This window comes from Periophthalmus magnuspinnatus, chromosome 9 (assembly GCF_009829125.3).
Source record: "Periophthalmus magnuspinnatus isolate fPerMag1 chromosome 9, fPerMag1.2.pri, whole genome shotgun sequence".
NCBI classification, from domain to species: Eukaryota; Metazoa; Chordata; class Actinopteri; order Gobiiformes; family Gobiidae; genus Periophthalmus; species Periophthalmus magnuspinnatus.
Window position 1 is genome coordinate 19,414,716 of NC_047134.1, and position 14,792 is coordinate 19,429,507.

The window sequence follows — 14,792 nt, forward strand, 5'->3', positions numbered from 1 at the left end:
GCTCCAGTTTGACATTCAAGGAAATCTGGCCCCGTTTTTATGCTACTTGCTCTTGTTCTGAATACAGATTATTCCAAACTCAAGAGACAGTTTTAACATGAATCTTATCTAATGCCACAATCCTGTCCATAAGAGAAGACTTCAAGTTGAAATCAAACTTGAGCTTTAATGACTGGTACATGGAAACCTTCAACACTCCCTTTAACATTCCTAATAAAAATAAATAAACTCATAAGCAAACATCACATGTCAGCATTTCATTAACAGATATTGGTAAACACAAAACAACTGTTAAGAGGTATTTTGCACACATATATTGGAAGTAAAATTTGTGGAATGTTCAGTACAGTCTGTAGTTTCTCCTATTACTGCAACGGCATTGACAAGCGACAGGATCTCTTCATCATATTTTTGGTAATATGTTAGCACAGATAGCGTGAAGTGATTTAGTGAGAGCCAGTGTTATTTGTGGGCTACACAATCAGGCATGACATTAGGACCACCAGTCTACTTCTGTTTTTCTGGATAAATGTACACAAGTGCAAACCCCTGCAATGTTGGAAATGTTTTGACTGAAAGAATCTGTTAGTCATAATCTTGAGCCTGATCTGTATATATTTACCTTACATTTCCTCTGCTAAAAACATCAATAGCTATATTTTTTCCACAAAATCAGCATTCAAATTCCAAACGGTACAATCATTAGCTAGGAGTTACACATTCTGCCTCTGTGTCTGCAACATCTATTATCGACCCAAACTATGACAAAGATGGAAATACAATGTCAATATACATTATGTAAGAAGTTATTCATGTGAACCGGTGCATAATTCAATGTCATCCTGGGAATTTGGTTAAAACTGATGTGACATGGTGTGATAAGAAGTGCACAGGATCACACTAGCAATCCTGTAATTAAAAACAAAATGACTAATTATGGCTATACAGTGACCAAAGCAAGACTGACAGTGAAGAGAATTGATGCTAAATGATTGTCCAGCCTTGGTCAAATAGTACAGAGTGAAACCGATTTATTTAGTGTCCAAGAGTGTTACAGTTAATTTTGCATGAGTGGATTTGAATGCACCATTAGCTCAAACAGTAAATAAATGTTTCACACTAATATTTAACCAAGGGGCTGCATCATAACCAACTCAACTCTCGGCTTTTTCCTTTTGCTTTTTGCTCTTCTTCAGGAAAGATGGCGGCTTGAACTTCTTTTTCTTCTTCGAGGGGGACTTGGACGGTGACCCCTCGGGGGTGTTGCCTTGCAGTTTGGCGGGGGGCGAAGTCGGGATCGTGGATGTGTCGTTGGTGGTTAGAGCCTTCATGCTCTTCTCCAGCTCCTCTGTCGTCTGCTTTTCCTCCTCGCCACCATTTTGGAGCACTGCGTCATCAGTCTTAGGTTCTTCTGCAAAAGGAATAAAAACACCAGCAATTTGAATAAATAAAATTATATGAGTAAGGCTGGATGATATTGACAAAGACAGGGTGGGTGATTTATATTATATATTAAGTATTATATGATTAGTTTTTCACTGTATCTCCCACCTCTAGATATGAGTAATATAATCCAATCTTTTGCTGTCAATAATTGATGGTGGTGAGAGGTAAATAAATCAAATCAGCCTAGCTTAGAATCAAAATAGTATAACAGACGAAAACCACATGCAACAAAAGTATGAACCTGTTACTTTTGTATGATGCAGTTATTTACCACAATTACAGTCATTCAATAAAAGCCAATCATAAAATATAAAAATATAGTGAAAATGTTAAAGGAACTGTATGTAATATTATGATTGTAAATTTAGAAACCTGACCTATCTGTGTCCATATATACAGGGTATAAATGTTCAAATCAAATATAGCTTTTACTGATAACAATTAGTAATGCTTATTTATTCTTAATTACAAAATCATTGGACATGATGACCAAATTGTTTATGTTGCAATTTTTTTAGGGCCTGTAGGCAAATAAAAAATCAGAATGCAGAATGAGCCTCATATGAGTCTATCATTTGGGTTGCCAGTTTCAATGTCAAAGTTGGTTTAAACCTAAAAGGACTCTTTCTGATGTGAATCATAGTTACCTAAACCCCAGCACCTGCAGCCAATCATTAATCAGTGCTGGTGGAGCCTCTGGAGCTCAGTGAGTGAATTCTGGAAGAATAACATGTATGTGTCCTCTATCTGCAGGTCAAGGCACTGGCAACAAGCTCAGTTGTAATTGTATTACCATTTTTAAACCAATCAAAGTGCAGTGTACATAGAGTTCCTTTAAACAACACTGGGATTTCCTTGATTGAAAGCATGCTGTAGAGACACATGCTGACCAAAGGGGACGTTCTGCCTGGCCTCACCTGACAGAGGGGACTGGCTTGGGGAGAGCACCTTTGTGGGGGAGGTGGCAGGGGAAGACTCCACATCCTCCCCTGTACTCACACGGGACACAGGCAGACAGACAGACAGACAGTGACTGAACGTGAAAGATTAACTGGGTTTGGGATAAGTTTTGTGATGATTAACAACACATGAAATGCACACAAACATATAAAGCTTGATTTAGAACGCAAATAACACTGAACGACACCAGACATAATTGTTGTAAGCAGGAACAGAGCATAGAGGCATTTTTCAGAGAGTCAACAAACCAGACTGTTCCAGGTTCCCTAGACATAGGGACTTGATCTTTGCCTCCAGGTGAATTTACACTAATCAAAGGCCAAAACCCTTTCATGCAAGATAACAAGTGTAAGTATTTTTATAATCAAACTGATGAAACATAAAAGGTACATGCTGGCCTAGAGAGCAGCATAAAATATAACTGAATATATTTTACACAACAATAGCCAGTAACCAGCAGTGGTATTCAAGCTTCAGAGGTGCAAAAAGGTACATTGCAACCTCAATTTGGTCTGTACCCAGGTCTGGTAGTACTGTGTTATTTTAAGTGTAGAATAAGAGGCAATAGACGTGTTATTGTTGTTACCATTGGTGCCCGAATGCTGCTTCCTCTGCACCTCTCGGCGATATTCCTCCAGTTCTTGGTCTGTGAGCTCGTTAAAGGGGTTTGGAGGCTCAGGCTCAGGTGGGAGTGGAGGCGGACTCACTGGAGACTGCAGCATAACATATAAAACAAATATCTTTTTAACACAACTTTATAAACTGAAAGTAAAGTACTTTCTGGACTGCACTGATACCAGTAATGGAATGATGCACATTTAATATTTTCACAGAGATTTCAACATTTACTTATAAAGATGCATCATTTAAGTTATGACAGTCATTTTTTTCCTTTAAGTACTTTAGTTTGCCCTTTAGTAATAATGCATGGGAAAAGCAGTTTCTCTATTGGTCTCAGAGTGGATATTTTTGGTTTACAGCAGAATTTACCGGAGGGCTGTCTTCATTTATGACACTGGCAAGGACTTGGGACTGTGGGCCTGCTGTCTTCATGTCCTGACGATTCTGTTGTCGAATCTATGGAAAGTTGGTGGGCAAAAGATATAAATAGACAGAACACATAATTTGCTATATTCATTTAAGAGAACTGACCTTGTTTCGTGTCTCAATCACCTCCCGTGGGTTGGTGAAAAGAGGCACAAATTGGTTGGGGTTTTCAATTTTGATGGGCGTGCTGCCAGCTTGGTTAACCTCATCGGTTTTCATCCACTGACAGAGCAGAAAATAAAAAAAAGCACTTTAAATTAAGGTTATAAAAAGTCATTAAGTCAACATTCAACAATAAAACAAACCTAATAAAAAATACAGTATTTTGTAAGGGTAAACGGAACAAATAAATTAATCAAATAAAAACAATGAGATTTACTTTGAGGTATAGCATAAGTTGACAAGCATTACTGTCAATTGCTTATTGTTTTTTTTTTTAATGGCACTGTTTTTAGGGTGCTGCCTATGACCAGTAGAGGGCAGCCCATGCACTGCAGTGTTGTCATCCACCGTGGGCTTCCCCTGCAATGCAGAGAGGAGAATCTGGGCGGCCCATCTCAAATTCAAAGGCCCTGCCCACACATGTAGCATGTTGTGTTTCTGACAGAGAGACCCACTGCAGGGAAAAACACCTGCCCATTTTAATATAAACTGAAGATGAGAAGGAAATCTGGTCTATTGGTATTTCAATCACTGATTTGCTTTTTGGAAGCATTTTAAGATGGTTTGTATTGTGCATTTGCAAAATAAGAAAATGAGATGCCAGTCGAATATCACAATTAGGAGTAGCATGTCCGTGTGCTACACAGGGGAGTGGGAGGAGCAGGGTTTGATGACATATCAGTGCAGCATCTAACAGCTCAAAGCTCATAGAGAAAATTAGCTTGTTCTTCTCAACAATATATATGCTGATATTTTCACCAAGTGTCCATAGTGCAATCCAAAATAACGAATATAACGAGTGAAACAAAAGCATGTGATGGAGCACACTGAGCTTTACTCAGAAAAAGTGGCCGTGACTGCGTACAAAAACAGCTCCATATTTGAGCAGGCTGAAGTCCATCTGACGATGCAGGTTTGTAAAGGACTTGAGGAGCCTAATCAGTTGACTAAAGCCTTCTGCTTCTCTTCATTGGTTGAATCCACTTGTCACTCACTCAGAGGATTAGAAGGAGAAGAGTGCGCAGAAAAGTGAACAGCATGTGTGTATGTTTGAGTATAAAGGTGGATTAAAGTTACAAGCGCTGAATATGTCACTATATTGACCACCCCTAGTTAATAGCAGGGATGAGAACTGCAGACTCCCTTACATATTTGAATAATATTTTTCTCACAAATGCATGTCTTTGGATGGAGGGATGACAGGCAAACGTGTACTTATTTTACTGTAAATACAGTATATCAGACCACTGTGCAGGCCTGACCGCTGTGTCTCACCACTGTACGCTGGTGTCCGGGGCTGGCCTGCTCCTGGTTGACCTTCTGGTAGATGTTGGGAGTGTTGAGCCAGCGGGTCCTCTCCTGCTGCTGCTTGTTGACAAAAGGGTGTTGCCTCAGAGCTGGGTGTCCCCCGTCTTCATCAAACGGGTAAAATGCTGTGACTGTGGCAGGCACCTCTACATCTCGTCGCATCCGAGACCTTTCCAGCAACAGGGGGAAGCGGTATGTGTAGCCGGTACGGTAGCCCTGGAGGTACACAGCACAACAAATCATTTCAGTTTCATTTGATGAATGATATAATAAATAAACCAAGCCCTTGCACACCTCTCAGGTTTTCTATAATTGATCTTTGTACCCTCTGAGATTTAAAAATATGCGATGATTAGTATACAGATTTAACAGCAGATTTATGCAAGATGCGCGCCCATTCATCCAGGGTGGGACAGGCACAGAGGACCAATTTCTGAGTTTAAAATATATTTGGGTTTGTACAGTTTCTATTCAAGAAAAAACTAACCATGATTTTGCATTATATTTGCTGTGTTCATTTCCTGCCAATGCTTTCACCTCACATCATCCTAACCACAGAAATGCTTTTATGGTTTTATTGTGAAGGTCCAAACAGGAAACATGACCTGATCTCTCTCAGGCCTGTGTGAGTCAGCAAATCCATTAAACCCAAGTAGTGCAGCCCTGTATCTGATGTGTGTCCTCCTCATGGCTGACTTTAGAAAGCTGCAAATGTAGTAATAATGTATAAATGTTGACCATGTTGTCATTTTGCAACATCACAGGCATCACTGAATTAAGTTCCTGGGTTTAAAATGCATTGTCTTGTTTGCAATGATAAAAAGCAGAAAGCAACATTAACCAACAATCCCTTGCTCTGGCTCAGGAAACCAATATTTTATAGATTACATTAGCATGAGATAATTATTTCTGCATCACCAAGGGCTTCCCAAAATCAAGAAATCTATTCAGTGCAAACATGATACAGGGCTGTAAAATCAGTGCAAACATGATACAGGACTGTAAAATATTTGTAACATATTATATTTTTGCTTGTACTACTTATATTAAGGCTTGTGACTTAACTTCATAATAACTTTTGATAGTGATTTTTGATAAACCTTTACACAAAAACGTTCCAATTTTAAACGCTGTTTAAATATCCTCTCACCAGGTTGTCCAGGGTCCTCATCAGGGCCTCAAACTCGTGCTCCCCAATGCGGCTCTTGCTCATGGGGCCAAAGGTGGAGCCGGCCCAGCCCACGGTCCCGGCCGGAGCAGGTCTGTGGGCGCTCCGGTCCAACATGATCAGGTTCTGCTCCCCACCAGAGCAACACAATGCTGACACCTGACAAGGCACAGAACACAGCTATTTGGGTGTACTCTTGGTAAGGCATTTCTAGGTTAGTAAGGAAATAATTGGAATTATGTAGTCTAATTATTTATCTATAAATAAATTGTTTTTTTCTGATTGTAGTTTTTCAGGTTTTGGTTTAATATGGGTTTAATCCAAATACAAAAATACACAATACAAAAAAATTTCAAATTAATAGAACAAAATCTGACCTTTCCTGATCATTTTTTGAAAGATCTTGAGCTTAGTTAGAACTACTGTAAGACCACGTGGTAACATAAAGGTTTTGTTATTTGTATTGTTATTTAGTGTTCAAGATTCTCAATTGTCTAAAAAGTGCATTTATTACTATCACTGTGGAATGGTAAAATGGTATCAAGTATTGAGGCAATTTCTTAGTATCAAAATTGAGTTTGAAATGTTAGTATTGTGACAGCACTAGTAATAGTAGTAAGTTCCAAATCAAACTAAAATGAAGATAATACTCAAAGCTGACTGTGTGTCTCAACCTAATGCAGTTATGTAGTTGATAGGTGTTGGATTGTGCACATCCTGTATCAGTTTTTCTTTCAGACTGATGACTCCACATTTTAATGGTGCAGTTTGGCCTTGGCTCTGGTGTTTCTCTGCAGTGCAGCCCTGTCCTCTGCAGCTCAGTCCAAACACACAATCTGCATTTACTGCATTTGACATGGACCACTCTTCCTCACACACTATCACATGAGCAACTACAGCACTTCACTTAAAGGGATACTAATCTGTTTGTATCAATCCTGGTGTCTGAGCCAACTCCAGAGGCAGAAGACAAACCTTTCCTGCTTTTATTTCGTAAACTGAATTATTAGTTTCTTGTAAAGCACTTTATTTCTTCAGTGCCTTCAAAAAAATCTGATGAAATAACTTTAACAAAATAGTACAATATATATTCTTGAAAAGCATTTCCCAAACACATGTTGTGCATTTTCTGAAATGTCTTTGGTCAATTGTCATACTGTTACTTAAGGGTTTGATTGTTCAGACAGGTTATTTGAATTACAGTACCAAGATGGATCATAACAACAGATTAAACCCAAGTTGAAGTCTTACCTGTATTTGACATGCTGCCTGTATGTGATAGATAGAGTAGAAGGCCTCCTCCACAGTCTCCCCCAGAGCCACGATGCCATGGTTTCTCAGCACGAGCACCTAAAATAAAGCACCGCATCTATGTAGTTTAAACAAGTCACTTTTTAAATGGATGTGTTTCCCTACTCACTTTGCAGGTGGGTCCCAGGCTTTTCTGCAGCTCCACTCTGTCCTCCTCCTGCTCCATGACGCCATTGTAATCGTAATAAGCCACTTCTCCGACCAAAAGGGCCTCATGAGAAAGAGGAAGCAGCCCTGACTTCATGTTGGAGACCTAGGTACACATAACAGTTGGTTCTAAGAAGTTTTGATTGTTTACAAAAGCATTACATTAAAAAAGAAGTAATTACAGTTTGCACTTGTCAGTCCTATTTTTATTTTTTTAATTAGAAATCAGTGACATAAGCAATAAAATGAGCCTATGGGTCTTTAGTTCAGTATTATGTTGTAGCATCTGAATGTTACATGGTCCATTCATTACAATCAAATAATAATACTAATGCCTTCCACTTACAGGCTAGTTGAAGCCTCTTAAATTTCTACAGTGTAGTCATTATTAATGCACTGAATAATGGTAGGTGGTAAAGTGGGTGAAATAACTTGCCTAATGACACTGTAACGGACCTTGGTTGGAAGGGGAAGTTCTAATTTTTTCTAGGACAAATAAAGCTGTTTACTTAAGGCTACAAAATTGTTTTGGTTAGGACAAGCCTCAAGATATGGAGATGGAGGTGGAGTTTCAATATTTTAATGGGACCAATAGTTCGGGCTACACTGTATGTTAAACTATCCGTCAAGTCGCCTTTTTCTTCAGTAAATGTGGTGATTTTAACTCACTGCTGCTGTGGCTGGGGTCTGAAGGTGCAGCAGACAGCGGACATCGGGTCGAGCTGAGTAAATGGCCGAATGAAGACTGAACTTCTCCAAATCGACACCCAGGTTTGTACTGCCCCTCTCCACCACCTCGCCCAGAAGGTTTACTTTCACCTGAGAAAAACATCAGATCTGTTAATTGTTTAGAAGTACAGCATAAAGCTTTGATGAATATGATATGAATTCCAGCCTAAAACATCAGCACATTCTAGAAATTGAAAACAACCAATACAAAATATATATGGTGAATGACATACTGACCAGACTGGAGCCAGTCACTTCACTGTAGGCGAGACCTTCTGGAAGCACTAGGAAGTGTTCCTGCTCCTTATTCACGCGCAGCTGTGAGGGCAAAGACAAGCAGGTGATCATCTATATATCATATTTATATTTAATAGTAGTATAATAGTGATATTAAATCAGTGACACCCAAGCTCCTCTTTCTTTGCAAAGCAGTGATTCTCAACACAAGTCATACAGAGGGAAAAATTGACATTATTATTATTATTATTATTACTTTAATATTTACATTATATTGTATCTGTGGGCGGAGGTTATACTTTATGACTAGAGCACCAGATTTACAATATGTTCACTTTCTAACTAGATAATATGTAGCAATAATATGTCTTATCACAACAATGCAGATGACCTCAGATCTATAACTCACTGGTTGCAGGTGTATATGGACCAATGAATTCACTCTGCTACTGCATCCAACAGATCAGTCTGTGGATGCAAAACAACTTAATCCAGCTAAACTCAAACAAGAATGAAGTCAATAAAGCCACATGAACCTCAGGGACCTCAGGGACTGGCCTCCTGCTGATGCCCAGAGTCAGGACTAAACATGGAGAATTTGCATTTCATTTTTATGCAGCTAAAACCTGGAACAGTCTTCTTGAAGATGTGAGACAGGCCTCTACTTTGACAATGTTTAAATCTAGGCTCAAACGGTTGTGTTAAGCTGTGCATATGTCTGAAAGGTTTTTATTCTGCACTCTTTTCTTTTAGTGTTAATATTATGATGATTATTATGCTTTAGTTGTTTGTATTATAATTTTAAATTACTGTGTGCATGAATTGTGCTATACAATAAACTTGCCTTGCCTTGCCATGTCTAAGGGCACAGTGGCAGTATGCCCGAGTTTGAGCCCTCCAAAAGTTGACGAGAGCGGTAAGCTACTGCTGCCCCACTGTGGCACCTGGTATTCCCAAAGGTTTCCATGTCAGCTAACCCTGCTTAGCTCCAATATCAGATGAGATTGTGGTGATGTGGCACTATTAAATCTGGATATTGAATAAAGATGTTTTTCTCAGATAGTGAACCATTTTAATCAGTTTGCTTCTAAACAAGGGAGGATGTTACTAACAGTGAGGCAGGTGTGGCGGAGCTGTGCCCAGCCGTAGAGGTCGAACAGTCGATGCACAGAGGCCAGTTTACACCTCATCAGTCGCTCTCCCTTCACCAGGCGCCCGGGCTCCCAGCTCTGCAGGTCATTTATGGGAGTCACCATCATCATGTCTGCGCAAAGACAGATGACACATGTTAGAGGAACCTCCAACAGGACCCTCACTTGCCTTTTGTTTTCAATACATTTGAAATATAAAGGTCTTCAAATAACAATTTAATAATAATGTATATCATCCCAATTACTTTCATATATCATTACTCAATAATTAAATAAAACCTAAGTTAAAATACAGATGAGTTATTAAAAATATATATGAAAACAAAAACTGGGATTTTGGGCTTTGTTTTAGGTAAAGTTTGGGCACAGATTATTTAGGATACTGTCTGCATCAGCCTCTGGGAAAATCAATAGATCATTATAATCTTCAAATTTTGGTTCATAAAGACGCCATTGACAGATTAATCCACTAAACGAATAAAGTAAAATATAAATTTTATAAATAAAATATACCTACTTTCAATGTTCTACATATCGTATAAGTGAGTGCCGTACTGTTTGGAGCCACAGGCAGACTGGAGGGAGATCCGTGTGAAGACATGTAGTCTGCGAGCTGCCTCAAAGCCCAAAGGTTTGACGAGCTGCCTCCCTTCTTCATCTGCTCCTGGATCAGTCCATCCAACTCCTCTCTGAATGACTGCAGGAAGGAAAAAAATGTAAGTAACGGATACAAATCGGAGTAGTTTTATCAATGGTTAGTAACTACGGTTAACTGTGCGAGATTCAAAAATGCAGACAACAATTCATTCTCTGGAAAATGAGTGGTTTAATTAGCACATATTTACCCACTCTTGAACACAAATCTACAATGACAACAAGATATTTTTATTTCATTTTTCAGCCCTATAAGGTGTATTTTGCAACTCAAAACAGAATCTATGAAACTTTAATTTAATAAATACTGTGGCCACATTTTAGAGACCTATTCTCCATACCTCATACAATGTGCAGCCACTGCTCTGCCAAGTCTGCAACACTGAACTTACAGTGCCCTATAATTGACGATGTCCACATTCTTCATAGTGACATTAATTCATACAGTACAGAGCAGAGAGTAATACATATTTGACTTACTGGACTCTGGAGCAGGGTTGAGATGCGCTTCTTCAGCTGAGGGCCAGTGTCGGACTGGGGAGATTGTAGGCCCTCAGGAACCCCATCACTGGGACTCCTCTGCACCGGAGTGCCCTTAGGTGTGGGAGACTTACTCATCTCCTTTTGGTCTGAGTGAGTGTCTGTTATTCAGGATGTGAAGAGAGCTATGAAGGAAAGACAAAGTACAGATCAGACAATGTAAAGAACTGGCAGAGTATACAGAGTATACAACACAAACACAAAAAACTGACTAAAATAAAAGCAGGCTTTCTCATTTTGTCATTGTAAAAAAGCTTAACAGGGACAGGAGTTGAAAATTAGCACTTGCTATATTCAGTATGCACTGCATCAGCTGCAAGCTTTGTTTTGTAAATATGTTTGCATTGTCCCCAAAGAATAATTAAACACATTTAATTATTTCTGTTACATGGAAAGGGTTAGGGTTAGCGTTAGCGTTAGGGTTGGGGTTAGGGTTAGAGTTGGGGTTAGGGTTAGGGTTTTTGCAGGGTTAGGGTTGGGGTTAGGGTTGGGGTATTTGGCCTGGAGAAGGGCCTCATCCTGCAAATGTTGTTCTATGGTCTAAAAATTTCCACAGTATGGAATAAAACATATCTATATCCATGGAGAATATAATACGATTTTTAACTAAATTTTCTATTAAATCATGCAGGTGACATGCCACCTCTAGAAAGTTGCTTTCAACAACTTTTGGTCACTATAGTCTTAGTTGTACATAGGATGTAATTACCAAAAAACAAAAAAAACAAAAAAACAGCACAAAAACCTGCCTTACATAAAGGAATAAAACTTTATAAAATAAAGGACTTGTACACTCCAGAATTCCATCAGGAGAATTAGACCATCATCTGAGAACCCAGTGGTCTGCAGGACATCAAGTTGCATAAAAAGAAAAGGAGAGATGGACACAAAGAGCCTTGCTTTGAGTATGAGGTGAATACGAAATATGATCTTTGGACAATCTGGCATACATGCAGACAATCAAACCACGCTTTAGTCCAGCGGTATCACGTTGCACTGAATTTCTTCACCTCCCAAAACATAGAAAAACATCCTAGTTTGGCACATATACGCACAATAAAATCACCAATCATATTGTTTTTTATCAAAAGAAGTGTAGTCCTACCTCTCTTCTCATTGGTGTTGATGTATTCTTCTGGCCCAGTGTAAACCCAATTAAAACCATTAGCTCTAAGTGGCTACATGCAGACAACTCAGACAGGAAGTTATCGAGTGATCCGCGTTGGTAATAGGAGAAAGAAGACTGGGTTACCGTAAGCACCTAAGCCACTCCCAGACAAACTCAAAACGACCACACGCACATGAACCTAACTGGAGGGAGAAGATAAGGGCCATGAATGCACCACGCCCTTCACTATACAGTATATGAAGAACTAATAAGGCACTAGCTGCTAGCATCAGTGTTGGCGCTGAGCTACGAGTTTAGAGAAATTCAAAGAGTTCAAATAGAAAATGATTTGCAGGAAATGAATGGGTGAAGTCTAATTTTGGCATTATTAATATTGAATTTAACATGATTTCATTATTTGCAAAACAAATGGGTTAAAATGACATAAACTCAGATTATCTTGATTTGAATTGTTTTGATAAGATTAGATTTATATAATTATTGGAGATTAGGCGTTAATTGTTTTTGGCATTTCTGACTGTGTCTTATTCCAGGCAAAAGTGATTGGCCAGAGTTGGATAATTGTTCCATTGTTGATTATTTAGCAGAGACAGTCACTTAACCAAAATATTCCTTAAGCAGCACATCAATGTAAAAAATGAATAAAAACCTACAGTGAGGGTGTGTCTATTGTTGAAACAGAGTAAGAACTATACCCTCTCAGCCATTAAGAGCATCCCCAAGAGAGTGGCCCATTCTCAGGGCTCGCTCTCAGCAGCTGTGGCCCGGTGATCCTGAGACATTCACACCAAACAACAATCAGATACAAGAACACTGTTGGTGGTGAGGTCTAAAATGCGGAGTCATCTCAGTACATCAAAATATACAGTGCGAACGAAGTGTGTTTTAGGTTTTTTGCACATTGTGGAAACACTACTAAATTGCATAAATGAGTAGAAGTGATAAACGTTAGTAGCAGTCGCTGTCACTGCTTGACATTTTGCTGCTTAGACATTATTTAACCTTTCTGGTTAAATAACTAAGCTGATGTAAGCACAGAGTGCATGTGTAGTTAGCACTGACCACATGCACTTCAGAGTAATACAGAAGGGGGGCTCTGTGTGTCAGGAGCTGAGAGCCACAGGAAAGACCTAAAGTGCATTGATTTTCTCTGGCTCTCTGTCCATCGTTAATGACTGGAGTGTTCAAACTTTAGTTCATTTGAGGCAGAAGAGGCACTAGGATCATAGCTGTGATTCTGTTGACTAAATTATACTAATCATCATCTTCCCACAAGAGGAAGATATAGACACATAAAACTTTAATAATAGTAGTAGGTATCTATATAAATGTAGTAGGTATCTCTCTCTCTCTCTCTTTCTATCTATCTATGTATCTATATCTATCTATCTATATCTATCTATCTATCTATCTATCTATCTATCTATATATATATATATATATATATATATATATATATATATATATATATATATATATATATATATATATATATATATATATAAAATCAAAAAATTGTCTAAAAATGGCCTAATAACAAAATGTTCTAAATAAGACGGGTATAAGTCCCATTTAGACCCAGCAATCACCCTAGGCTACCAATCGTTGTTTGTTGTGCCTCCGCCCGATTTAGTCATGCCATGGCTTCATGCTCTCTATCTGCCTCCAAACTAAACGCCCACTCGATCCTGCATGTTTTGTATTGCCACGTGATACGTAATAGGCCTACACAGGACCGATACACTAACCCTAGCCTATTTATCCTATGCGTCAAATAGGCTAGATACGCGCTTTTTGTAATTATGGCATCCTCCGAGTCGTTTGGCTCGGGGCCCTTGCGCTCTTCCTGGCTGCCTAGCAACACTTTAACGCGCAGCAGCATCAGCACCAGCTGCGCGACGCACATCCGCTAATGTCCACCCGCAAACCTGCACAGGCCATCTGCATCATCACCAGCAGCGAGGAGACAGAGCGCAAAGCAGCATCTTTCCGTAGGCAGCCCTTTGCACAAAACCCACCCAGCCACGACGCATTAGGAGCGCATAAGTGACGCCTAAAGGGAGATATGCACAGTTGAGATGCTAACAATAAGCCACCAGCGGCCGACAAAAGGCAGGATTAAAATGGGAAGCTATAAATGGCTGCAGTCTGCTAAATATGAGCTCATGTCGGTGGGCCCTGTAAGCAAAACGAAAAAACCTGCACCGTAAATCAAATGCATTAGCAATATCCTTGCAGTGGTAAACAGTTGCTGCTAAATGCCTTGTATTACGGGAAGTGTTCAGGGGGACGCGACATGCTCATGCTAGGAGACGCCTCTGTTTTGTGTAGCATGGCCGTGGTGCTGGTGGTTTTCATGGTCAACGACAGACATGAGCACACAACACGGGCTGTATTCTACTCACCTCAGCGCATCCCCGGGACGTGCCTTGTGTCCGGGCAGCACCACACCCACAGCAGCCCCTGCTCCGTCTTCAACAAACACGAATGTCACCTAAAAACAATTAAATGGGGCCAGCAGTTGGTTTGTTGTTCAATTTCGGGGCCCTACCAAAAACACGTCAAGTGATGTTTTGGTGCGTGTGCGCGTTTGGGTCGGCCCCCACGAGCCACGACCACGCCTGTCCAGGGAGGGAGAGGCACCCACGCGCGGCAGATCATGGGGAGAGAAACTGCTGTTGTTAGCGTATGAGGAAATAATGACTTCTTTATGGATAGATCGGTTTGAAGGGCTTGGTTAAAAGAAAAAAAAAATACTGTGTGTCAGGCGCCATCTTATGTTGCAAAATAAAAAGCAGTGGAA

General features: G+C 39.7%; 1 protein-coding gene across 4 annotated transcripts; it reads right to left on the bottom strand.

The window, feature by feature from the left end:
• Positions 1–146: 146 nt before the first annotated feature.
• On the bottom strand, positions 147–14,572 carry LOC117376519 (beta-adducin-like). Of its 4 annotated transcripts, none has more exons than XM_033973017.2 (15): positions 14,395–14,567; positions 10,801–10,985; positions 10,222–10,363; positions 9,628–9,779; positions 8,516–8,596; positions 8,219–8,368; positions 7,512–7,655; positions 7,343–7,441; positions 6,074–6,250; positions 4,891–5,139; positions 3,559–3,675; positions 3,397–3,483; positions 2,993–3,119; positions 2,364–2,435; positions 147–1,411 (listed from the first exon to the last, which is right to left on the bottom strand). In XM_033973017.2, exons 2-15 carry the CDS (start codon positions 10,936–10,938, stop codon positions 1,155–1,157), a joined length of 1,992 nt encoding a protein of 663 aa, XP_033828908.1. In that variant the 5' UTR covers positions 10,939–10,985; positions 14,395–14,567; the 3' UTR covers positions 147–1,154. The 4 variants fall into 4 exon arrangements, with proteins under 4 accessions (XP_033828908.1, XP_055080154.1, XP_055080155.1 ...); XM_055224179.1 differs by lacking the exon at positions 14,395–14,567 and adding an exon at positions 11,966–12,101; XM_055224180.1 differs by lacking the exon at positions 2,364–2,435 and having other exon boundaries at positions 14,395–14,572.
• Positions 14,573–14,792: the final 220 nt, after the last annotated feature.

Bases quoted from the DNA above. Each gene is read 5' to 3' on its own strand.
- LOC117376519 (XM_033973017.2), bottom strand. From the start codon at position 10,938: ATGAGTAAGTCTCCCACACCTAAGGGCACTCCGGTGCAGAGGAGTCCC. The intron at 7,656-8,218 runs GTGAGTTAAAAT...ATGTGTACCTAG, and splicing joins AGACCCCAGCCACAGCAGCA to GTCTCCAACATGAAGTCAGG. The intron at 3,120-3,396 runs GTAAATTCTGCT...GTTATGCTGCAG, and splicing joins TAAATGAAGACAGCCCTCCG to TCTCCAGTGAGTCCGCCTCC.